General features: G+C 43.9%; 1 protein-coding gene and 1 long non-coding RNA gene across 7 annotated transcripts in view; one reads left to right on the top strand and one right to left on the bottom strand.

The window, feature by feature from the left end:
* Positions 1–4,655: 4,655 nt before the first annotated feature.
* TSC22D1 (TSC22 domain family member 1) overlaps positions 4,656–27,052 on the bottom strand; it is a 105,973-nt gene continuing 83,576 nt past the window's right edge. For 4 of the 6 annotated variants that reach the window (XM_072994785.2, XM_072994788.2, XM_078390693.1 and 1 more), the window contains 2 exons: positions 8,449–8,500; positions 4,656–6,042 (listed from right to left, as the gene is read on the bottom strand). In XM_072994785.2, the coding sequence (XP_072850886.2) occupies positions 5,770–6,042; positions 8,449–8,500 (325 nt within the window). In that variant the 3' untranslated portion in view covers positions 4,656–5,769. Of the gene's footprint in view, positions 6,043–8,448; positions 8,501–8,851; positions 9,540–27,052 lie in introns of those variants that run through there. The other 2 variants (XM_072994786.2, XM_072994790.2) reach the window with 2 other exon arrangements.
* Positions 9,727–27,052, top strand: part of LOC110080828 (uncharacterized) — a 37,690-nt gene continuing 20,364 nt past the window's right edge. The window contains exon 1 of the long non-coding RNA XR_013543682.1: positions 9,727–12,452. This is a non-coding gene — a long non-coding RNA (uncharacterized LOC110080828). The remainder of the gene's footprint in view (positions 12,453–27,052) is intronic.

Below are 27,052 nucleotides of genomic sequence, written 5' to 3'. Positions count from 1 at the left end.
GTTTCCATGGGTGAGTGGGGATTCAAACCCTGTCCTCCAGAAAATCCTAGTCTGTCACTCTATCCATTACACCACACTGGGAATCTCGTAAGAAAACTAGGATTGGCAGACACTCTTGGGATGGCTAATCTCAGCATACATATACATGAGGGCAATTGCTTGGTGAGGCTACAAAAAAGGGAAAGTGTTTAATCAGGACAAAGAGAAGTTTTGATAGGGTTCACTCTGCCCAAACCAACTCAACCCGGAAGCTTCCTGTAGCAATGTTCCCTTGGGTGGGTGCTCAGGTCAGGTCATCATGCCTAACAGTATTTGTGCAACACTTTTGAGACATGTGATCCTTTCACCTGATGTGTTCAAATAGAGTTCCTTACAGATGAACTCAGTTCCTATTGTGAAATTTATGTGGTTTGCAACTCATAAAACAGCACTTGCTTGGCTTCTGCACACATTTCACATAATCTGGAACTTGCTCCGTGCTGCAAGAAAATCACAAAGGAAAGACAATAACAGATTAATGTGATAAGAAGGTTTCTAGAAGACTGCCAACACTATTTACCCAATAAATAGCTGGTTGAAGTATGAAAATTGCTTTACAAAGTTCAACCATGGTGCATCCACTTCCTCCATCTGCTTCAAACAAGATGCATTGGGCAGCTTACAAGCAGGGTGGGAAGGCAAGAGTCTAGTCCTTATGTTTTTCCCTATAGATTTTCAGTGGTTTATCGCTTCTGTACACAGGGTTTTCCTTTACTACCATGACCAGTAGCTACTGATACATCTGTCCATCACACATCTAATCATTTTCCTAAGCCATCTAAGGTACTATTGCCAGATTTTGCAATAACAAATTCAGTGAGATAATGAAGCTTTTAGTAAAGTATTCCTGTTGTCTGTTTTGAAGTTTGTCATTTTAAAAAACTGATTCATTCCCATTAGGCTTTAGAGGGGTTTTTCAAATTGGATTGTTGTACTCTGTTGCTTTCAAATGAGTTCTTAGTACTGATTTTAGTTACTCTTTTAATATACTTGTTTAATTCTTTTTTAAATATTTGTATATTTAGTTTTTTTTAGCTCTTCAATATTGTCCTTTTAATGCTGAAACTGCCTTGGATCCTTTTCTGGAGCATGCTCAGCTATTTTGCAGGGTTTCCCCCATTCAGACTTTTCTTCTACTTTTTTGTGGTACGTCTGCAAACCTCAGGGCCTGCTGAACCACTGGCATTAGCTGCATGAGTATGAACAGGCTGAAACAGACCTCCTTATGTCTTCCTGAGAGCTTTCTTCTTTTGTTGTATTAAAGTGGGGGAAGGGAACTCTGCAGCTATGGTCATACAGGCTGGAACATTAATAAAAATGTGTGTAGCATGCCAATCATAACAGCTTTCTTTTAAAAAAAAGTAGCCTGCCATATAAGAACATACTAATTGCTTTGTTAGAACAGATTATAAAATCTCATATTAAAATTATGTATTTAGAGACTCAAAATCTAGCTGTACCAGAGAAACAAATGATATAATAAACAGTCACACAACCAGAAAGGCTTCAGTTTTGGGACAAATACAAGCAAAAATGGTACTGCCCAAGACATAGGTTTAATTTTGAAATTGTCACATGATGCAGAGACAATTGTTGCCTAAAAGTCATAAAATGGATTTGAGTAATGTAGGGGATGGTTCCTAAATGGCTCTTAACAATGATACACAAATTGAATTGCCTTGTTCATCATCATCATAGCTTGAACTATGTTGAGGTGTTGAGGACACATGACAGAAAGCCTTTGTGTCTACCCTGCGATCTTCCAAAGGCATCTGGGTAGCTGCTACTGCAAACAGAATACTAGACCTAGGTTCGGCTGCCTTCCTCCAGAAGAATGGAATATCCTAGATGAGGGGAAAATCCGGCAGCTCCCTGCTGAAGGCAAAAAAAAACTGCCTAAGAGACACAATCTGCAGGTAGTTTATTTTTGTTTCAGCTGTCTACGATGGCTATTAATCCCACAGCTACTGGACTGGTTAGACCCATGGGGAAAAAGTATTTTCTGTGATGTTTACAGATTCCCTATGCAGAGTTGCAGGAATCTGTTCCCATTTCAAAGCTTAAAATGAGTTTAAAACGTTCAATTTTCCTGGCTAAACAAGGGAATTATCTCAGTTGATCTTTGCTTTGTACTACAGCAATATAGACTTTAAGAGATGAGTGCACGCTATGAAACTTCCAATTTGAAATCAGCTATAATCAATGTGCAATTCGCATAAAGGCACAGATGGATACTTCTACTCCCACAATTTCTGTGCCAACGTAAGAGTCATAGGAGAGGACGTGTCATCTGTCCTAGAACTTTTTTCATCACTGAAAAACATTCATGTTAATTTTTTTGTTGCCTCCATGTTTATTTTGGGGGGTTGTTTGTTTTTAACTTGGATGTCTTTAACATTTTCAAGCACAATGAGTATCACCATTGAAGCATTTTGACCATTTTGGTGATGTAAATCATTGGTCCCCAACCCAACATTGATCCATAGCCTAGGCTGGGCTGCGGACACAGATCTGCTGCCCCCCACGAGTGCCCCCTCTGTGCGCGCCCCACCCCCCACGCACGGACCTCACCCCCCCGGTCTGCAGTTGGGAAAAGTTTGGGGACCACTGATGTAAATGATGACAATACCTACCACTTTAAATTCCAGCTGCCTCCATTTTTTATCACCATCTTCTAGTACTCTATTTTTTTCCATGCAGAAAATAGTGAGGGCTACTGTATATACTGTATACTATGGCTAGGAAACCCAATCAATGTTTTCAGCTGCAACTCCTAAAGTCTCTTACTATTAGCTATGATGTCTGGGACTTCTAGGAGTTGAAGTACAAAATATCTGACAGGCTCAAGATTTCCCAGTTCTCTTCCTAGATGACTTCAACCATTTCTGAATCCACTCAGGACTCTACAGACTAGAAGCCTCGTGCTCCAGAGATGAACAAAAAGGGGAAGAATGGTTTTAAGGGAGCACAGGAGACACGCATTTAATGAGAATCTCCACTTTGAATCTTACCTCTACAACAAACTCCCATTTATTTATTTGTTACCTGTATATGCTGTCTTTCTTTCAGAGAACTCAAGACAATATAAATGCTTTTTGTCCATTCCATCTCTACTCTCACAATGATTCTATGGTGTTTTTTTTGTTCCATAGTTTTGCGAAATTCTTACACACCAGCTCCATAAAGTAGGTGTTATTAGGCCCCTGTTGCTGGGTTGAGGAGTCTGGGAGAGTGGCTTGGCCAAGGCCGCCCAGGGAGCTTCATGGTGGAATGCAGATCAGAACCTGGACTGCCAAGGCCCAAGCCAATGCTCTTACTGCTACACCAAACTGGCTCTTCCTTAGGTGGTCCTGGGCAAGCCATTCTTCTAGACTTCTCAAATATGTAACAGAAGCATAATACTGATCTACTTTATGGGACCAGCGTATAAAGATGACCCAAAATGATGGAACAAGAAAGGGGAAAAGCCATATGGTCTTTCTACACAATCTGAAAACAAGGGTGGGTGGCACCTTTGTGCAACCACTAAAATCTCACTAAACAGGTACTAGCTTTCGAGTCCTGTGGGATCCTCCACTGGGCTGGGTGTTGCAGAGCTGGGGGTAATGCAGCAGAAATATAGAAGTCCCCAAATCATGGTGAGACATACAAGCCAATCTCCTGTGGTCAAAGCAAGTTTCAAAACAAGGGCTCCAGAGTCAGCTTGGTGGCAGATTTCACCTTCCAGGTCGTAGATTAAAAGGTCCTTCTCCATCTGGTTAGACGAAGAGCAGCCAGCCACTCAGCTCCCCACAAATGCCTTATATATCAAAACACATGGCTCCTATTCAACTAGGAATAGGGACACATAAAGATATGAGAAGTCTGAGACAAAATTTGTTTTGTGTATTAGATAACATCCAGTCAACTGCAGCCAAATTAATCCTATTAGCCAATGGTAGGAGGTAGATACAGACCACAGTTCAATACCGCCTTCTAGGGCAATCGTAAATGCCCTTGTCTGGTTGTAGATACTGACCTGATCAGCTATTCAGAGTACCTTGAAAGAGGTCTACAAAGCACTCTGAGCACTTGAAAGCTCCGTGAAAGTGTTCGGTATGATTTTTTTCAGTTAGATAAAATCTAGTCCAACAAATATAACTGAATGATCTGTTCAGAAAGCTGCTGTAACAACTGCACCTTCCACATTCTTATAGGCTACAGACCATAAACATGTTTTTAATTCTATGAGGCTGTGCTGCTAGTTTGCTGCTAAGAAACAGGTGCTACTGCTACTGCAGCTCTGAAGGATGGCTGTTGATCATTCACTACCTATCGCAAGTTGCTGCACTATAAGAAATGGAGGAGAGGACAGACAAGCTCTTGCAATTTCCTTTTGCTTTTTACAGGGCAGTGATAAAGCAGAGAACATGACCTGCAACCCCCTGCCTCCTATCAGGATCCTTCTGGTTTTAATTACAGTATGTATTTATTTTACTAAAATGATGATTTAGTTCATAAAATTTTACCTGCCCCATTAAGCATTTCAAAACAGGCTGCCAAAACCAAAACCGCTGACTATATTAGATTTCGCTAGAAGGTAGGAGCCGAAAGTAGCAATTTTCCTCCAGTCACCATTTCTAAATCAATGCTTTATTGGAAGTTGAGAAGTGCAATAGTTAAATATACTGACGTTTTACAATTTTCCTCCCCCTCCTCCCAGGAACATGCACAGGAACATATGCATACTACTATACAGATCATATCCAAAAGAAAAAGAAAAAAATGTGGTGAGAAATTGCTTTTAATTTTGCTCTCATGGACTGACCACCCCTGCATGAAACTGAATTGTAGTGAAAAGAATTTAGCTCCAAGGTATTCAGTTCCAAGGCAATTTTCAGAATGTACATAAACTGCATCTATCAGCCTATCTCTGAAAAGAGGTGTAGGTGCAAATCTTACTCATGTAGCATCAAAAATAAAATAAAAAAAAAACCTATCCAAACTTTTTCACTTCATCCTTTCAAATTCACTCTGTACAACATAGAGTTACATTTCCTATTTTACAAAGTAATTACACTAAATACACAAATATACATAAGCAAGTAAACCTTCATTTTCCTATGTCACAGCAACGTATTACCTACCTGCTTTCCTCCTACTGATACAGTTTATTTGCACCTGTCCTTGCTATAAAAAGCAAGGGGAGCACATCTGCATTGTAAGGTTGCAGGCATTCAAAAACAAAATCCCCCTCCCTCCAAGATTCCCTAACATTGATTTCCTCAGTCATTGCTTTGGCTTCTTGGTGAAATGCTGGAGAACGGGTCTTCATTCCCACCACTCCAACCAATTTCTTCATTTTTCCATACCTAATAGCACTTGCATTCATTGCGGCACTATATGGAAGGAAGATCTTAAGGGAAAAAGCCTCAGGCACACAGATCCATGTGTCTTAGCAGCCACCTGCACACGCTGCTCAATCCCCAGTGAATTTGTGCTGATTCCCTGAACATTGATGAGACCCTCCCCCCCCAAAATAAAAATACAGAGGGGGAGGAACTTGACTCCCCCACTTCTGATGAATGGCTTAACACCGGAAAAGAAACTGCTCTGTGACTATGTATGCAGGGCACAGAAGAGTCTTCATGACTGGGTGGCAGCATGCAGGCAAGAGCGGGCTATGGTGGTGGATTCCTGGCAGTCCTGCCTCAACAGAGTCCTGAGCACTTAGGCCCGAGACATTGCTGGCTATGCTGATGGTCCTGAGCCTGGTGGTGGGGGCGGCGGCTGAGAAGGTGGCTGCTGAGTTGTCCCTTGTGGCTGGGAAGAGGCAGGCGAGGAACTTGAACTCGTCTGCAACTGTGCTTGGAACTGAGCCAGCTGCTCTGGGCTCGCCAGTGTTTTCAGAAGGTTGTTTTCCTGCTCCAGCTGGTTGTTCTTCTCAATTAATTCTTTGATCTGCTCTTTGAGAACCTCCACTTCCTCTCTTACAGCATACATCAAATGGCTCTTCACAAGATCCTGAAAGGGAAAAACAAAGTGGGGGTGAGGGGAATATCAGGACACAAACTACACTTAAACCAGTGACAGTGGTGGGGAATTCCATGACAGGCACTGGATGGGATGGGCCAATAGTTTTGCCATTTCATGACCCCAACCCACTATTCCACAGAAATGTTTATGTAACAAGTAGTATTTGGTTTTTTTAAAAAAATTTGTTGCATTTTAATAGTGTGTCCTTAGAAAATACATCTAAAATGTTAAACAACAAAAAAATAAAAAATAAAAAAATAAAAAAGACACTAAATAGTTGTCAGGATTTCTAAATATGTACTTAACATTGTGATTTTCATCTCCTTTTGGGATGCTGAATCTTCCACTGAATATTCAAGACATGTATGCACTCATTCCCCTCTATCCTTTAAACCTGGAGATCAGTTTTTTATTTTTTAAGTATGTCTTAGTTCTTCAATTTACATAGTTCTTGGGGCCAAAAAGACTGAAGCAAAACATTAACTACTGCAGCATTTAGTGCTGACATCTTTGTGTAAGTCCCACCAGTCCATCCACTTTCACTCTCAAAGTGTTGTTGCTGTTGCTATTGTTGAAAAAAACAATCATACATAATGCCTGACTGAAGTATGAAGAGCTTATACTTCCCAGGAATCCAGAGCCAGCACACATTTTAACGTACTATGTTTCAGTTATTAATTGTGCATAAAGCACACCTTCCTCTTGCTCTCACAAAAACATCCCAGCCTTCCATTCCCCGGCATCTCAGTCTAGATATTAAACCATTCCTGTGGAGTGGTTTAATATCTAGACTGGGAACACCAAGGGAACACCAACCACCACATCTGTCCCAACCGGACTGGAATGAATGCAGCTGCAAAAGGGGCCCAGCAATATGGCAGACTGGACATGTATTGAAGGCCCGGGACAGGAATAGGGGAGCAAGAGTAGCATAGTGGACAGAGTTATCAGTCTAGGACTCTGGAGATCTGAGTTCAAATCATGACTTGGCCATGGAAACTTTGTGACCTTCCACAATGGTAAGTACACTTTTCAAAATGTTTCATAGACCTTGGCAACCCTACTGGGGTCGCTCTAAGTGTGATGCAATCTGATAGCACTTAAGAACAGGAATTTAAGTAGGGCTGGCGTCCTACTAGCAGCCAGCTCCCATGCCCGCCCCTGCCGCCACAGGAAAGGATCCCGGTCTTTCTTCCTCTTCGCACTTCTCTTGGAAACAGCGGACTAGCCTCCCCGTCAGGCCGCCACCTCCTCCATTCAAAAGCTGGCCCTCCTGCCCAGCCTATCTTGTTCCTTCCTTGGAGGCTTGCCCTGGGCTATCGCTTGACGGCGAGCAGGGGCCCACACTTCTGACAGATTGGGGGCGGGGGGAAAGGTCTGCCCAGAACCTCGACCTAGACCAGGGGCTACTCTGCTTCGCCCCTCCGCTGCCGGGCCGGGCCAGAAACGGGTCTGTCCCCGGAACTGACTGACCTGCGAACCGGCCAACCAGCCAGCCTTCCTCCACAAACCCCGCCTCCCCTTCAGCTCCCCCCCCCCGCAGCGGCTCCAGCTAGTTCGGTCTTAAAGGGCAAGGGGGGGTTGCCGCATTTCCCTCCCCACCAACGTTCGCTGACGTCACGCCAATCAGAAGCGCCACCTCCGAGGCCGAGCCTCAGCCAATCCGCGGGCTCGCTATTTATAGCCGGGAGTTATAGTTCTGAGTTTGCCTAGCAACAGAGAAGGAGGAGGAGGCGGAGGCAAGGAGAGGATCCCGTGAGAACAGCTCCACGCAGTTCTCCAGCAACAAAAGCACGGACGCGGAGCGGAAATTGAGCACGGGAGAAAAGGGGAGGGGGGGTTCCTTTAGGTTAGGAGGCACCAGAAAACAGTAGCAGGGAGGGGCTTTTTTAGGGGGGGGGGTCCCATTCTCCCCTAATCTCAATTTGTATTTCCCCCTAGAGCGGCGGAAAGGCGTGGGATGCACCGTCCTGAAATAATGATTAAAAAATTCCTCAGCCTCTTTTGGAAAAACGGGGCGGGGAGGGGAGGATGCGGGCCCTCCCTAGCCCGCCTCCCTCCCATCTCCCCGGACCGCCAGGAGTAGGCACTGCTTCGCTGTAGAAAGCATAATTTTTAAAAACAGGAGGAGGGAGGAACCGAGAAGCTCTGCTGCCACCTACACCGCGTTCTCGCGGGTAGCGGGAACGCACACAACCCCCCCCCCCCCGCAAACATTCATGCCGTGCCATCGGTCCAAGGTGCTAAGCTGTGCGAAATGAAGCTTTGGCAGGGAAATCGCTCTGGCTTGAGTTTCAGGACCCATCGCCTCTCCACCACATCACCCGGAGCAGCAGCAGCGGCAGCCGCCCTCTCCCCCCCCCCCCCCCGCCATTCCTGGGACGGTGCACGTACCATGGCTTGCTCGATTTTGTTGTCTATCGCTACGACGCTGGCACCCGAGGAGCTGCAAAACACAAACGGGGTGGGGGGGACAGGGGAGAGAGAGGGAGAGAAACAGAGCAGGTTAGCAGCCACCGATGCATTAAAACCGGGATGGGGGGGCCGCGCTGGCACGAAAGGCAGCTGCAGCACACACAAATAGCCCCCTCCCTCCGCTTCTCTCTCCCACTGAACCAAGAAGATGGCAGCGGAATTACATAATGTGGGGGCACGGCAGCGGTCCCGCTTTGGCCGCCCCACGGACAAAAGAGGGGGCCACCTGCACTGCCGCAAAGATGCCTGCAACGCGCGGGGTGGGGGGAGCGAGATCTACACCGCCATCAAACACCCCCCCCCAACACACACACACACTCACCCCGCCCTGCATGCCAGCCAGCGCCTCGGAAAACAAATGTCTCCGACCTGCCTCTATTTACCTACTGTCGAGCCTCAGGGCAGAGCTGTCGGTGCCCAGCAGGGATGACAAGAAGGAAATGGAGAAGTGCCTGAGCTGGTAGACTCCTAGATCCATTGCCACCTGCCTCCTACACCATTGGGCAATCATGCAACGGCAGAACAGCACGAGAAAAAAAAATCCAGAGCACAGGAAATCCTCCGCTGGGCTTCTGTACGTCCGCAGAAGAGAAAGCAGCAAACAAAAGAGGCGGGTGGCTCGAGGGCGATAAACGGCAAGGCGGACGCGGGAGATGCTGCGGGTGCCGCCGCCGCCGCTGCTGCTGCGCAAAATCGATCTCGATTTTCTCCCTCCCTCCCTCCTTCCCCTGCAAAGCTTGCCTGCCTGCCTGCTCCGCCGACCAACAACCTGGCGGGAGCTCCAACCTTCTTGCATAATGTATGCAAAAAGAGAGAGCGCCCATTGGCTGCCGGGCGTCTCTCCACGCCCCCGCCTGATTGCCTCAGCAGCCCCGGCTGGAACCATCAAATGCCAGTTTGGGCAGGAGCCAAGCGGGTGCGTGAAAACGTCAGCGCGAAAAATACAACCCACACCATTAAGCCCTCGTCGTCGTCATCCGCGCCCGGCAGCGTCTCTCTCTCTCTCTCTCTCTCTCTCTCTCTCTCTCTCTCTCTCTCTCTCTCTGTGTGTGTGTGTGTGTGTGTGTGTGTGTGTGTGTGTGTGTGTGTGTGTGTGTGTGTATAGCACTAGCTGCACAGAGAATTGGGGATGCTGCCCCTTCCATTAATGGGGTGCAGGTAATGAGGCCTTTCGCATGCCAATACAATTAGCGGGATTTTGGGGCGCAAAACATTAAGGAAAAGCAGAGAAAGGGCTCTTCTGAGGTAAGCCGCAAGGAGGATTCTTTCGGCAATGCAAAGAGTTCAGCCTCACAAATAGCGCCACCTAAAGGTACAAGGGACGTGGTGGCGCTGCGGGTTAAACCGCAGAAGCCTCTGTGCTGTGTAAGGTCTGTAGATCTTCAGCTGTAAGATCTAATCCACATGACGGAGTGAGCGCCTGTCGCTTGTCCCAGCTCCCGCCAACCTAGCAGTTCGAAAGCATGCAAATGCGAGTAAATAAATAGGTACCACCACGGTGGGAAGGTAACAACGTTCCTTGTCTACTTGCGCTGGCCATGTGACCATGGAAGATTGTCTTTGGACAAACACCAGCTCTATGGCTTGGAAACAGGGATGAGCAACGCCCCCTAGAGTCGAACTTGACTAGAAAAAAATTGTCAAGGGGAACCTTTACCTTTACCTACCTAAAGGCACAAAGGACGAATCTAAGGCAGCCTTCTTCAGCCTGCAGAGGGCTTATGGGACTTGTAGTCCAACATACCTGGAAGGCATCCTCACAGCCCTCAAGGAATGATGACGATGATATGCTGTTCCAAATATTGCCAGGGTTTGGGGTTTCCTCGTTTTGTTTTTGTAGTTCCAATACATCATCTTCAGTTCTGACATCCCCTGGAAATGCAATGTCAGTTATTAATTATCCATTGCAATTCCAGGGGACGCCAGAGTTGAAGATAAAGAATTGGAAAAACTAATAGAGATCTAGCAATCAAAACATATTGTTTGTGGATGAAACACACTTCAGTGGTCCCCATAGTCATCAGGGCTTTGGGGAAAAATATCAAGAAATTCCAGTTACAGATCTCAGAAATAACACCATCAGAGCTACAAAAAAAGAGAGGTTACCTACCTGTAACCATGGTTCTTCTAGTAGTCCTCTGTGAATGCACACAAATGGGTTGTTCTGTGCCTGTACAGAACGTGTCTGAGGTTTCTAGAGCCTAAAGATGTGATTAGTAGAACGTTCCCCTATGGAGCGCATGCTCTGCCCTCCAAAAGTCCCCTCAGTTCCTGTAAGAGTCTGCCACTGTCAAAGGCTTAAATAAAAGGCAACGTGATGGATAGAGGGGAGGATGGGTGGGATGTGTGGATTCACAGAGGCCACCAGAAGAACCATGGTTAAAGGTAGGTAACCTCTCTTTCTTCTTTGTGGCCTCTGTGAATGCACACAAATGGGTGACTGACAAGCTCACTTACTGGATGGTGGGCCGTCATGGTAGAAAAGATGTCAAGACCGCTCTGCCAAAATCAGCATCATTCTTCGCCTGGACAGTAGTGCCTCACAAAGGTTGATGGATTAGACCATGTAGCTACATGGCAGATGTGGCAAGTAGAGGTTGACAGCGCTCTAGTAGAATGAGCTCTTAAATGTTCAGGAGGCGTCCTGCCTGTGAGCTCATAGGCCAATGAAATAGCTTGAACAATCCAGCGAGAGATAGTTTGAGGCGAAGCTGGGGCACCCTTATGAGGGCCATGGAAACATAATAAGAGTCTTGGAGAATGTCTGAATGATTTAGTTCTATCAATGTAGAAGGCCAAAGAGTGTCTTACATCAAGCATGTGGAGCATGCCCTCGAGAGGTGTAGGAGATGGAAATAAAGTTGGTAAAATCAATGGCTGATTGAGATTAAAATCAGAGACAATTTTAGGTAAAAAAGATATTTCAAAATAGAGGGTAACCTTATCTGGATGAAACTGAAGGAAAGGTGGGTCTGATCTGAGGGCTGCAAGTTCGCTGGCACATTTAATAGATGTTATTGCTACGAGGAACTACGTTTTTAAAGAGAATAATTTGAAAGTAGTAGTAGCCATTGGTTCGAAAGGCGGTCAGGTAAGTGCGTTAAGGACAAGTTGCAAAGACCATTGAGGAAGAGGATATTGATGTGGCGGATGGATATTGAGGAGTCCCTTGAGAAATTTCTTCAGCGTTGGGTGAGAGAAAAGCCTAGCTGAGTCAGACTGAGAAGGCTGATGAGCTGTAATAGCAGAAACTTACACCCTGAGGGTAGAATGAGAGAGACCAAGATGAAAGAGATGAAGGATAAAAGTAAGTAAAGTCCAAAGCAAACGAATTGCAGGTAAGTTCTGAGAATGAGCAAAGGAGAGGAATGATTTCCATTTGTTTTGGTATAACCTCTGGGTCGATGGCTTTCAAGCTTGATATAGTACATTTTGTATGGTGGTAATATCCTTCATGCTGTCAGGTTCAGAGAGTCTATGCCGTGGTGGTAAATCATCCCGCTGTCTTGGGTCAGAAGGTTGGGGATTGACAGGAGATGGAACATGTTGGTCGATATCAATCTCAGTTGGGTGAACCACGGTTGATGTGGCCACCATGGGGTGAGGAGGATGGTGTTTGAGTGGAACTGTCAAAGTTGAATGACGGTTCATTGTATGAGTGGAATCGGAGGAAATAGGTAGAGTAGGTCTCTCTCATTCTACCCTCAAGGTGTACGTTTCTGCTATTATAGCTCATCAACCTTCTCAGTTTGAGATGGTTTATGTGTAATAATTGTTCTTGTTTTGTCCATAGGCTGTGTATTTTGTGATATCGACAGTGAGCTCCCCATCCTGATGGGCTGGCGTCGGTGGTAACCTGTATAGAGAACTGCAGAGGTCGAAAGGGTCTGCCTAGCATCAAATGAGGAAGAAACGTCCACCAGGTGAGTTGACTGGCAAGTTTTGATGTTACTATGAGACGTTTGGAAGGGTGGTCTGTTACGGGATCAAATAGTGATAGGCACCATGATTGTAGGGACCTTATTTTGAGCCTTGCATGCTGGATAATGGCTGTCGTAGAAGCCATAAGCCCGAGAAGGTGCTGGGCTTGATGCACCAATACCGAAGCTAAGGGTTGGAATGGTCGGATGGCTGGTTTAATTTGGTGATTCTCTCTTGAGGGAGAAAGGCTCTGGCTCAAAGGGAGTCAAAATACGTCCCGATGTAGGTGGCGGTCTGTGAAGGCTCGAAATGGGATTTGGCAAGGTTTACCTTGAGTTCTAGATCTTGAAGAGTATCGAGAGTTTGTTGGGTAGCTCTGACTGCACTGTGATACAAAGTAGTGACTATTAACCAGTCGTCTATGTAGGTAAATATTGTAATACCTTGTAGTTGGAGATAGGCAGCGACTCATGTCATACATTTGGTAAAGGTCCTTTGTGCCGTGAAAAGTCCGAACGGGAGAGAGCAAAATTGGTATGAAGCGTCAACTTGGAATCATAGAAATTTGTGATGAAGTGGATTGATAGAGATGTGAAAGTAAGCATCTTGGAAGTTGATGATGATAAATCAGTCTCCCCGTGAAAGGAGAGGAATGATAGTGCCCGAGGGTCAGTATTCTAAAGCGTCTGGGCCGAATGAATTTATTAAGGTTTCTAAAATCAAGAATAGGATGGAGTCCTCCATCCTTTTTGGTGACTGTGAAATATATGGAGTAAAATCCATCATGCAATGTAGGGAAAGGGACTACGAATATTGGCTTGCTTTTGGAGAAGAAGAAACTTCTTCATGGAGAGCTAGAGAGTATAGAGTAGTCTTAAAGGCACCAGAGAGTGAGGTACATTGAAATTCAATAAAATAACCATTTTGGACAATAGAAAGAACCCACTGATCATTAGTGATATGGCGCCAAGCCAAGGGATGGAGTCTAGTTTGAAATGTAGATAGACGGGGGTCTATGGATACTGCTTACCCTTTTTTGTGGATCTCGAAAGGGCTGTCAACGTGCTTGTTGCTGTTGAGGTCAAAAGGAAGGTACAGTAGATGTAGATGGGCCTGGGTAGGATCTGTCAGATACTTGTGACTTGTATGGTCGATATGGTTGTTGGTATGGTTGAAATGGCTGTCGAAAGAAAGGTTGTCTTCAGAATTGAGGACGCTGATACCGGTAAGGTTGGTGGGTGGAATATGAGCGTGCCATTTTGTGGATTTTATGGAGATTGTCCATGAATTCGTCCGTTTTAGTATTGAAAAGGCCAGCACCATCAAAAGGAAGGTCTTCTATCCTTGCTTTAGTATCATCTGAGACACCTCCGATCTCAGCCAGGCATGGCACCTCAAGGCAATAGATGTAGACATAGCCTTAGAGGCAGCATCCGCGGTATGGCAGAAAGCGATTCTTTGCTGTTTAGCTAAGGCTGAAGCCTTGGCGTTAAAATGTTCAGGGCTTTTGTCTTGGTGGTGTCTGGAGCCACCTGGATGACAGGTAAGATCCTATTCCATAGCTGGCTGTGGTATGCGCCCATAGCAGCTTGGTAGTTTGTGACCCTCATGATAAATGATGTAAGGGAATATAGTCGTCTTCCCAGAATGTCAAGTCTCCTTCCTTCTCAGTTGGTGGGAGCCATAGATGTGTTGTTACGTGCCCTTGATTGATTGGATTCTACAATAATTGAATTTCGTGTGGGATGTTTGGAAAGGAAAGCTGTGTTGGAGCAGTGGGTTTTATAATGATTTTCTACTAGTTGTGAAATCTGAAGTGATGAGGGGGGTTTGTCCCATGATTCCTTTACTAAATCAAGCATGGCCAGAATGAAACTCAAACTAAGGGTGGTGTTTTATCTTGATTAAGATCTTATTTGTGCAAAGCACACAACGCTTGAAGGGCCCTGGGGGCCCCATAAAAGGTAGGGGGAAAGGGAAGGGAAAGGTGGCGGGGGAGAGAAAAAAAAACCACAGGAAGAAGAGAGAATGAATGGAGTAGATAAAAGAAAAAAGAAGCGGATAACTTACAGGGGATCGTTCAAAAAAAGAGATGATTGAAAATATGGTATAATTGAAAATAGCCAAATTGGTTTAAAGGATTGATCTCAGTAGTCACTCTAACATTCCAAAAGAAGTCCAACCAAAGCAGCAGCAAAAAGGAACTGAGGGGCCTTTGGAGGGCGGAGCATGTGCTCCACGGGGGAACATCCTACTAATCACATGTCCTGAAGCTCTAGAAACTTCCAAGACGTCTTGTGCAGGTGCAGAACAACCCATTTGTGTGCATTCACAGAGGCCACAAAGAATGGCAATATTAGGAACAGCATACACACTGCACCGATATTCTTTGCCAAGCTGGGGTGACAGTTTTTACAGTATAGCAGTACTGCACAGCACTATTACAAATAGGCATGGCACTTGGCAGACCCACATGGACTTTCACTGGGCAGAAAACAAGAAGCCGCTCAGGCAGAAAGAAATCAAATAGCCAGACTAGAAGAGAGGCAGCCACAACACATGGCATTCAAAGTGCATTTGAAAAAAGAGTACCTAACACTGATTGCCACTTTTCTTCTGGAGGAAATGTAGGCAACTGGTGACGGGAGGGGAGTAAAGACTAATTTCTCTTGCTCTGCAGAAGCAAGGCGCTCAGCAGTCATCCCTAGAACCACATACATATCTTGCCACCATCTCTGTTGCTTTGAGGAAAATGGAAGATACAACGTACCTGCTCCTGCTTTCCCTCTTTCTAGTATTAACTACCCATTTCTGGTCAGCACAGGAAGATGGACTGGGCCCACAGTACTGCTGAGGGGCAATGCCACCTTCACCCATTTTGCTTATCCCCCCTCCCTGCATGTATGTGGTGCACTACAGAGAGGTAGCCACTAGAAGAATTGCCATATCCTCTCACTCGCAGCCTCACTTGGTGGTGGTGGGAGAATGGGGTCCAATAAGGCCAAGTCTCTACTCCACCCAGTGAGAGAAGACAAGTCCACATGCAAAGGTGGCACTGGCGGCTTCTCCAAGGAGCAGCTGCCCTGGCACTGAGTCCAGTTCCTCTGAAAGCAGCAGCCATCACAACTGACGAAGAAACTACCTTAGCCTGTTGCCTGCCTGACCGCTTGAAAGTGCAGTCATGGGGATTTTCTCTAATGAAATCAATCTGCCCCTCCTGAATCCCCCTCAAAGCGCTGTGTGTGCAACTGTCTCTATTTGAGTGCCCAGAGAGATCAAGGAAGAGTGAGGGGGCAGGAGAACTCACAGGTTTCTCTTATTTGCCTGGTTTTCTACCCTGCCCTTGAAGTGGCACAGCTCAGAGACAGATGCACTGTGGGGGAGGAAGCTTCCTGAAAAGAGGATCTTTTAATCCTCTGCAGAAGGGCGGTGGGGTTGGGCTGGGCACAGAAGGGAGATAAGATTGGATTGGACTGGATAAATCACAACTAGAGTAGGCTCACTGAATCAATGGAACTTCAGAAGGAGTTGACTAACCAAATCCCCACTGATTCACTACTGTTATGATTTACTACTAGATTTTACCCACTGTAATTGCTTCCTATCACACAGTTGGATACATGCTCATGTTGTTCTATTATGTACCTTTCCTCCCAAATAGATGTGTGGTGATTTAAAACGTATTTCTCAGTTATTTTTCAAGACTGTGTTCTTCCTAATGTGGCTTACAGTATAAATACAGTATCAGATTATAAATACACCTTGAATGTAAGGCTTTTAAAAAGTGAGTTAAAATAACATATTATTCCAAATATATAATAGCAGCAAATGACATAAAAGATTTTTACTTAGTCACCAAAGAGAACAGGTATGCTTTAAAAACCGTCTTCAAAGTAGCCGAAAACAGAATTTCTCTCAGAGATGTTGTATAGGCATGTCTCTCCCATGAAGTACAGTGGTGCCTCGCTTAGCGATCGCTCCATTTTATGGCAAAATCGCTTAGCGACGCTGTTTTTGCGATCGTAAAAGCGATCGCTTTGCGATGTTTCCTATGGGGAAAATTCGCTTTGCGATGATCGCGGGGAAGCGATCATCGCAAAGCCCCCATCTTTGGCCAGCTGATCGGTGGTTCCAAAATGGCTGCCGGGAAAAAAATGGCCGCCCACTGTTTTGCCTTGCTTTGGAGGCACCGAAAATGGCCGCCACAATGGAGGATTTTCGCATAAGGTTAGTTTTTAAGCCCATAGGAACACATTAAACGCGTATTAATGCGTTTCTATGGGCTTTTACAAATTGCTTAGCGATGTTATCGCTTAGCAGCGATTTTTGCTGCACAGATTAACATCGCTAAGCGAGGCACCACTGTAATTTGTTAGGATGGGGACAACACTGAGGAGCCATTCTCACTATCACCTGCCAACCTTAGTCAGGTCCTTAGTTGGCAAGTATTTCCCTCAACGTATCTTTATACACATTCATAATCCCAACAAGGCATAGTCTTGCTAAACATGGTGTGCTCATGGTTCTTACTAGGTTACCACTGTCACTGGGGCTTTCAAAATATATAACATGCAGTTTTGCTGACACACTCCATATCTGTGGACCACAAAGCCCAAGATCAGTTTTCCTCCGTCAGGCCCTCTCCAGATGTGTTGGAATGAAAAGAACCTCTAGTGAGCCGTAATGTCTTGCCCAAACTTTTATTTGCATACTTTGGGCTATCTTTTGCTTAGCTGAAATTGAAGAAGAGGCTAGAAGGAGGTAAAAGCTTTCACTGCAGTGAATAAGGAAAGACGAGAATCCCCTTTTATGTAGCAGTAAATCGTTGTTCAGAGGTTCCATGTCCTTTCCTCCTCCACTAAGTTATCTCCCTTTACTACACAGCTGACACCACTGCTACATCACATATATTTAAGATTCATTTAGTTTCCACAGTCTCTCTCAGTAGGTTTTATTGTATCCATATTCAGCACTGTAATTGCACAGGATCACACAACCATTATTTTCTGCATAGACACTTTCCCATACATTGACTGAGGAAACTATTTATCTGACAGTTTATGAATTCTTATAACATATCAACTAAAATGCACTTAAAAGAAGAAATAATGAGTAAACCAAATATGCCACAATTTTAAAAAACACAACTATGACCAAGAGTGAGGGCAGATATAACACTCTTCAAAGGTTGTTACACAAAGGGCGTGTGTGCAGGATGTGTTCCCAATCACTCCAGAGTTCAGGAAATGTAATAATGGGCACAAGTTACAGGAAGGCAGATTTTGCCTGAATATCGGGGGGGGGGGGACTCCCCAACTGTTAAAGCAGTACAGTGATGGAACTACAGTGGTGCCTCGCACAGCGAGGTTAATCCGTTCCGGATTAATCCGTTCCGGATTAACCCTCGCTGTGTGAAAACATCGCTGAGCAGGGCAGAAAAGCCCATTGGAACGCATTAAACAGTGCGTTCAGCGATGTTTCTCCGATGGCCGGCAGCCATTTTTGCGCCCTCCCCTCGCTTAACGAGGGCACGAAAACGCTGCGTGCAGCCATTTTGCAGCTTCTGGCGGCCATTTTGTAGCCGCCGAACAACTGATCGGCGGGTCGCAAAGCGAAGGTCGGTAAGCGAACCGCTTACAGACCTTCGCTCTGCGATTTTTTCTCTATTGAGGCATCGGTATGCGATTGCATTTGCGATCGCAAAACCGGCCTCGTAGAGCAAATTCATCACTCTACGGTGCACTCGTTGTGCGAGGCACCACTGTAATTGCTTTAGGAAGTGGTGAGCGCTCCAACACTGGAAGCATTTAAGAGAAAATTGGACAACCATCTGTCAGATATACTTTGATTTAGATTCCTGCCTTGAGCAGGAGGTTGGATTCAATGGCCTTATAGACCTCTTTCAACTCTTTTCTTCTATGATTCACCACAGTAATTATTTCAACCTCGTGTTCAACCCCTTTAACAAAAAAAAATTTTTTTCTGTACTATTCTGATATTATAAGATGAGGGCCAAAAATATTCTTTTAGGCCCAACACCCCATTATTTAAAAATTTCTGCTGTCTTTGGAAGTTCTGTGGGGCATATGTAGTCTGTAGCCCATATGCTATCCATCCCTGGTTTGAAATATCTTCTCAAATGTAAAAATTCAAAGAAGACTTTCTGTGGCCTGAATAGCCAAATCTGTAAATGCTCCTCCTTGCTAAAGCCTTCCTGAGATGTTTTGTGTATATTATACAACCCATTTTAATAAAATTTGCAAGGGAAAGACAAACTTATTCTATCTCTGTGGTGTGAGGGCTTTAGGAGATTATATTGCAGAACCACAGAAGACTCAGAGTGAGCTAAGGAGAAAGTGAAGAATGTTTTTAGCTTCACTGTTTGCAAGCTAAGGTACAAAACCTAATGTTGATGATGACTGATGACAAATTACATGTTGGTGTTTATCTTTCAAACTGACCTACAGCAGAGGAATCATTCCTGAACTTTGGCTGACACTGAACTTTACTACATACCCAAAAAGAAAAATATCAAAGCATGTGGTGACCATCAAACAATAAGCTCAGTGAGCCCTTTGCTTAAGGTTTTCTTAAGTATACAGCAGAATTTAGGAGAAGTATGAAGATGGGGAAAGATGGATAGAGTTTGGATTCAGGAACCACAGAAGCCCTGTTCAGCCTATATGCAAGGGGTGTGTGTTGATGCTGTGACATGAACATGGATGTTCATCCTTGTTTTATTGATTACAAGAAGACCTTTGAGGAACTGATGGAGATATTACTGAAAAGCTGATGGAGATGTTGGTAAACAAAAACCTTGATTCAAGTGACACATGTATAATTGACAACAAAAAGTTGTGATGACAGTTGATAATCAGATGACAGAGGACATAAAGATATGAAGAGAAGTATGACAAGGACATGGACTCACACTGCTTTTCAATATGACTGCAGTAGAAAATGATCAACATTCAAAATGCAGACAATATTGTATTACTAGCCGACAATTGCCATTTGAAAACATTACTCAATAAAGTGAATGAATGTTAAGAAAACCAAGTTTATGGTAATTAGTGAAAAACATGCAAAAATGCAGTTAAAGATCCAAAATGAAAATGTGAACTAAATGTAAGTACCCTGTAATCTGGTTGAATGAACAGTGGGATCAGAAGCACTGAACTTAGAATAAAGATGATACAGAGCATCTTCCTTAGAAGGGGCAATGTGTTATGTACCAAAAATATAAAACTAAAGTCGGAATATGATGATGCTTGGCCTCCTCCAGTAGGAGATAAATAACAAGAAGAAACCAGTGAAATGTCACCTTTTCAGCTTCTAGCTTCTTTGTTCTTTAGTTGCTGTGGTCTGTACTGCCACCCAGAAATGTGTTAGCTGAAACAAACTGCCCCATAGTGAAAATGACACAAAGAAAATTCAAACAGAGCTTCCGTCTGCCTAGATACGGTCACAGGACACACACATTCAAAGCCATTTTTCTCATTCACCTCGGAAAAACAAATAGATCAACAAATGTTCACCATTTAGATAGCATGTTTAACAGAATGCAGACTTTTTATATTAAACTGCTGCCAGACTTTTCAAATCTTTGCATCTGATAGAATCAAGCATTCTGAAAATATCTGATTTAAAAAACAAATTTTCCAAAAAAATATTATAAAGCTATAACTTGGAACAACTTCCTGTTGTAGAAAGAATATTATTTTTATTTACTGACTACATTTGCTTATCCAGTATATGCCCAGATTTCCTGAACAGTGAACAAAGAGGCCAATACAATATTTACAAGGCAAGGTGATAATCATTAGCATGCCAGATTTTTGTTACAATGCTGATGAACACGGCTTACAGTGCAATCCTGTATTTGTCTAGTGTTCAGCATATGCCACTGGATTCAACTGAATAGATTCTTAACTCGGTACATGATGAAACCTCTCACCTATTTCTGGCACAATTTGGCTACAGTGGACCCTTGACTTACAGACGGCTTGACTTACAGACTTTTTGAGTTACAGACTTCTCTGGCCGCAAAATTTAGGTTTGACTTGCAGACTGAGATTTGACTTACAGATCAGAAAAAAAACAAAATAGAACAAAAACAGCCTGTTATGGGATTAATCGGTTTTCAATGCACTGTAGGTCAATGGAGACTTGACTTACAGACTTTTTGACTTGAGAACCGCCTTCCAATACAGATTAAGTTCTCAAGTCAAGACCCCACTGTATATGCATGAAACAGAGAAAATATGCTTACTGGGTATACATTCAGTGTGGCTTGTTTCAAATCAAGGGGCTGCAAAAAGGCCATTACTGAGAATTCAGAGATCCATTACCGGTAAGCAGACTGTGGACTGGGAATTGCTAATATGTCGCAGAAGCCTACAGGTACCCCCCCAATCAGTGATAGCAAAAGAAAATAAAGAAGAAAAAAAGGCAAGGGATTTGCTGAGAAGAACCAGCTCTGCTAGTAGAGAATCATTCCCAGTCGAAATTCATCCATGATGGCTTCAGTAAATGCTACAGACATGGCAGTAAATACATGCTCTTCTCCCTTTCCAATACCATCCCATATTTCTTTGCAAATGAATAATGAGTAGGTCTTGCCTTGACACAATCTTGTTGGAATCACCACATTTGAAAGGGCTGTTGCCCAGGTGGTACAGTACTTGCCTATTCCTGAATACAGAGTATAACATATAGCAACTTAAAGCAGTATGTGAATTTATGAAAAATATGGGAATCCTGTGCTTCAAGGCCAGTTTGCCTTTCACGTAACAGCCATACCTGTGCTTTACACACAATCAAGTAAGGAACAAGATTCAATATTGTTCTATAATCCACGTCTGCAGCAATGCAACCCAGAGCTAGGCACAAGTGGCAGTGCATTGGCCACGTTCAGTGACCACATGAAATTGACAAAATAAATGCTATAAATGAGAGGAAACTCGACAACATTCACACCCGAAACTTCTTAAAAGGTAATCTGTTCAAAGTTTGTCTTCTCATGTAATGTAGAGCAGTGCTGGTCTGTGGGCTTTCCAGGACTGGGCCACAGAGACGGATCTCTGCTCCCCCCCTCGCATGCATGGTGGGCGTGTCGTGCTCACAGGGGGCACACTCGCAGGGGGGTGTTGCACTTGTGCACATGTGCATGAGCATGCCACACCTCCTGGAAGCATGCCACGCCTCCGGCAAGCACAACACCCCCCACAAGTGTGGGGGTGCCCCCGCCCAAGGAGCTCACCTCCGCAACCAGTCCATGGTTCCAAAAAGGTTGGGGACCGCTGCTGTGGAGTAATATCATCTAAATAGCACTGCCTGCAGATCAATGCATCAAGATCATAGACTGCATACCAAATGCTGGCATACAAAGCAAATTATCATAAAATAATCCTTTAGGGAACTGGTTGAGGTGAGTGGTACAGCTTTATTAAAGGCTGATACTCTGATTACAGGCAGGATTCTCCTTTCAGTACAACACAGAGATGTTTTTATTTCTCTGCCCATCAAAATATAGGGAATAACACCGTAATAATTAATAACGGCATGCTGTCAAGCCAATTCCAACTTAATGGTGACTCTTTCCAGGGTTTCCTAGGTAGAAAATATTCCAAGGAGGTTTACTGTTCCTTCTTCTGGAGGCATCCTGGGACTGCGCAGCTTGCCCAAAGCTACACAGCCTGGCTCTTCTGCTGCTAGGCACATTTGGGAATCCAAACTTCTAGCTAAGGTACTGAGCTACGTAGCCAGCTAATGCCATCTTAAGACTTGTTAAAACAATAGTAACACAGCCTGACTAATTTCCCATCTTTTCTAATTCCAAGTGATAGCAGCAATGTAGCAAAATATACGAAACCATGTGATATTAAACTATCTTCCTTTCTCTGCTAATATTATAACAAAAAGCAAGAATGAAGCAAGGGGGAACAGAGACAGAAAGCACACCCCGCTTTTGTGAGAGAGCATTTCAGCATTTGCTTACTAATACACTCACCACAGGTGCTTTAACCCTGCTCCACACAGGAAGCATTTTCAAACAAAAGAGACACAAAGGTACATAAATAGAAAATGAACCCTTTAAAACCATTTATAGCATAGATAGAACAAAAAACCATGAGATGGAAGGAATAAAGCTGCCAAATAAGATAAACCAGAAATTTGAGAAGTCCAGAAAAATAAAATTGCCTCTGCCTGTGCAGGGTGGGGAGGGGGCAAGGACCCATGCACCCACTGGTTTATCTTGATGAGGAAGGCATTTGCAAAGTTGGGCTTCTCCACAAAAAATGTAGTTTCCTTAGTTGTTATCCTGACGTGTGTGAAGGGAGGGGCACACAGAGAAGTCTAAGGAGCCTGACAGCATACAGGCATGTTTTTGTGGCAAAAGCAGGTCCTTTAGGTACCTGGGTCTCAGACTGTATCAGGATTTAGAAGTGAGCACAAACAGGTTGAAATGTCCTTTTAAACAGACCACTGACTAACACAGCAATTTGAGAAGAGTAGATGTTCCCACTAGCTGGCCCCTATGATTAATGTGGCGGCAGCATTTTGGACTAACAGCGGTTCTGAAGCAGTTTTCAAAAGCCAGCCCTTTGCTCAAAATACTACAGTGACCTACCATTGATGGTGTTAGGGTGTGGGCTCTGACCTGAAATGGCCATAGCTGGTATGGGAACCCTAAACTGGTATGCCACAGTTGCACCTGTGCCTCCAATCTATACACAAATTGTGAACCTATCAATTTGCAAGATAGACACCCCATCAAGAACTGGTTGCCTGTGACCTCCTTGGGTAGATGAACCACTTATTAAGTGGTCCTAACGTCAGGACAGCTGAATAAAACTACAGTATTCAGTCCCTGCCCCAAAATGTTTACTGTTTGCTTTTATTGTACATTTTATGAAACTAGGCAAAAATGCTTGAAATGCAGTGTTATGAATTATTCATGTTCTTGACTGTTTTAAGAACATATTGCATAACAAGAGTGCACAAATAATACTCTAAGATTGTCATATGCAGTTAAGCACTCAGATTTCACAACATTATACTATAGTCACATAGGAAATAGGAAAGAAGGAAGGAAGGAAAATACTGACTTTGTTCAGAAGGAAGGAACAGAAGGGAATCTAAGTGACTCCCTCTAGAGTCTCATACTAGAATTTCTAGGATGGGAATACAGTTTATTGCAGGCAGCCTTTCCCCCATTTGTGAAGCTTGTTCTTATTCCCACAAGGGACTTCAACCTAGTGATCACACTGTCTGTCTGTCTGTCTGTCTGTCTGTCTGTCTGTCTGTCTGTCTGTCTGTCTGTCTGTCTGTCTGTCTGTCTGTCTGTCTGTCTGTCTGTCTGTCTTTCTTTCTTTCTTTCTTTCTTTCTTTCTTTCCTTCCTTCCTTCCTTCCTTCCTTCCTTCCTTCCTTCCTTCCTTCCTTCCTTCCTTCCTTCCTTCCTTCCTTCCTTCCTTCCTTCCTTCCTTCCTTCCTTCCTTCCTTCTTTCCTTTCATTAACTGGCACACAGCTGGGAATAAACATACCAACAAGGAGGAATAAGAGCAGCAGTATTGGCAGCAGCATTTTTCAAGTCTAGAAAGTAAAAGTCCTGCAAAAAGCCAAGCTAGATTTTTAAGGTTCATTTTATACCACTATATTCATGGTATCTCATCTTCTGCCTGATGATAGCCAAGATGGCTTACAAATTAATCGAAGACATCAAATTAAAACATTACTGACTCTCTCCAGACAAAACCCAAGCCCCAACTGGTCACACACACAGCTCAAGAGAGAGGCAGCACTGCATCCTCCTATCCCTGTCGGGCTACACTTTCTTCACCTTCACCAGCAGCAGCCCTTTGAAGCAGAATGCAGTCGGAGAACTCTTCATGGCTTTACCTGGAATCATGCATGAATGCAGAGAAAGAGACAGAGAGACCACTGCCACAGCTTTCCTTTAGCCTCTGAAACCCAAGGTGCTTCTTGAACAGGTTCCCTAACTAACACAGGGGACCAAATCTACTCCAAGGCCCATCTTCCCACTGCTGCTGGAAAACCAAGCTCTCTTCTGCACCCTCTCCAGGCCTCTCAGTCCAGCATGCACTGGGAGGTCAGACAGAAGCAATGAAAAACAGACTTTAGAGAAGTTGCTTTGTTGGATTACAATTCCCACAATCCTCCAGCCAGTGTGACTAATGTCATTAGTCACTTCTGGAGGATTCTGCGAGTTGTAGTCTAACAAAATAATTTCCACAGTTCTGGTACAAACACACATAGAGCAGCACTAATTACCACTGACTGTCGAAACTTCATTTCCTTCCTTTGGTTTGTAAAAGCAGAGATGTATATGTGTTTGTGTATGCAGGCATATCTGCACATGTGCAGAGCTCAGGCAAGCAGAGTTGAAGGTTGATGGTTTATCCCAACTACTGTATCTAAAATTCAACACTTTCATAACATTGAGGACCCGTCCCTAAGGAACCCCTGGTTTTACCAGTCTGAATATTAATGACTGTCAATTATTTAACATGCAACCAGGCATCAAAAGAAACATTATGGTACTCAGGATGCAAATGTATAGCACCAGCAGTACATTCAAATTGCCCTTCACAACAAAGGCTGTGCGTTTAAGGGATCGTCTTGTGCAGGAAAAGATCAACAAGAAGCTTCTATACAAAGTATGCCATACTTAAAACACAGCAGGTAACAGTCAACAAAAACAACTGTTGGGGTGATATCCCAGAGCTTGCAATCATGTGGGGTCCTGTTATATAAAATATCAAGAGAAATGATTTTTCCCCAATTGATTTCACTTTTCAGCAGTTGCATGCAGCATCTTTCTGAACTACACATTTATTCTCCCAAGGATGATGAATCATTTTTTTCTTATCAGTCTGAAGCTGATGCCTACTGTTGGCTGCTTTATATCACAAAGGTTTGTCAGTAGGCTGTTTCACAGCAGCTTGTTTTATGCCTTTTAAAACATAAATCTAAGTACTTTTCCTGTCCCATTCTCAGAGCTCTCCAATTGTCGAGTTTCCTTTTTTCAGCCAGAAGCTGGAGAACAAAAAGTACAGCAGAGGGAAATAGACCATGATTATATGTTAATCAGATTAATGAAAGCTAAATGATTGAAATTAATTCGAGGACAAGGACAGAACTTAACTAGGAAACCTCCTGAAGATCCTTTTGTGCCCCCCTATCTTTTACTGTCTGAACCTTAAGGATGCTTCAAGAGTTTTGGTTGGAAGCTGCAGTAGTAATTTAAGAAGCTTAAAAAGTAATAATAATTCTAAAAGGTTTAGTTATACTTGTGCACATTCTGGAAGTTTAGTATCAGCCAATAAAAACAAGAACATTCACACTCTAAAAAGCTTATTTCAATATAGCTGCTCTGTTGGCATTACAATTTAGCTTTTTCTTCTTGCTTTTATACAATAAATCAGAGTGTCAACATTATCTTTGTAGATGGAAAGCCAGTTCATCGTTTCTTTCTATGAAATAATGCAGATCTATTGAAAATTGCATTCACATACATTGCCCACAACTCAAACTACAAGCACCCCATACCTCTTCCTCTTCTTCCACTCCACTCTTCAATGAGCATTTCCAAATGCAAGTACATGAGACTCCAAAGCCCTGCATAGCAAGTTTCCTTGATACTACAAACAGCAGCCAATGTTTGTACAGTGGTGCCTTGCTTAACGGGCGCCCCGTTTAACGATGAAATCACATAGCGACAAAGATTTTGCGATCGCTTTTGCGATCACATTGCGATGTTTTAAATAGGGAAAATCGCTTTGCGATGATCGGTACCCTGTTTCACTTACCAATCATCGCAAAGCAATGATTTTTAACAGCTGATCGGCGGCTCCAAAATGGCTGCCCGCTGTTTTCTGGGATGGATTCCTCACTTACTGGGCAGTGAAAATGGCCACCGTATGGAGGATTTTCGCATAGCGACGAAATCGCTTTGCAGCAATTTTTGCTGCACCGATCGTCACTATGCGAGGCACCACTGTATCTTGTGTAGCAAATGTGCCTGTATTGGGAGATTCCATTTAACTTTTATCTTTTCATTTTAACTTTTCATCATGGCAGCCAGGAAACCCCCTTCTCCATAAATCACTAATACATTTCAATAGCTCTCTAAACTTTAACAGCCATGAACAGATTTCATGATAGCTAATTTCCTTATTTCGTGCATTGCATTAGAACCTTCCTTCACCAGTCTGAGATACAATTAGCTATATGTTGCCAGGTCTGAATTTATAGTGACCCTAACAGGGCTTTCAACGTAAGTGAAATATTTAAGGTGTGGTTTTACCATGTCCTCCAGTGAATATCCATGATCAAGTAAGCATTAGAATCTTGGTCTCCAGATTCCTAATCTGTCATTCTATACACTACTCCACGCTGGGTATGTCCAAGGCATGCTTCCCATATATTTCATGGGAACAATTTTTCATGTTCACATTATAAAGGCAAATAAGACATAGCAGGGTGGTGTAGGGGATAGAGCAATGGGTAAAGGTTCCCCTTGACAATTTTTTGTCCAGTCGTGTTCGACTCTAGGGGGGCGGTGCTCATCCCCGTTT

This window comes from Pogona vitticeps, chromosome 3 (genome assembly GCF_051106095.1).
Source record: "Pogona vitticeps strain Pit_001003342236 chromosome 3, PviZW2.1, whole genome shotgun sequence".
In the NCBI taxonomy this organism is placed as follows: Eukaryota; Metazoa; Chordata; class Lepidosauria; order Squamata; family Agamidae; genus Pogona; species Pogona vitticeps.
This window is presented reverse-complemented; position numbering and strand designations above follow the sequence as displayed.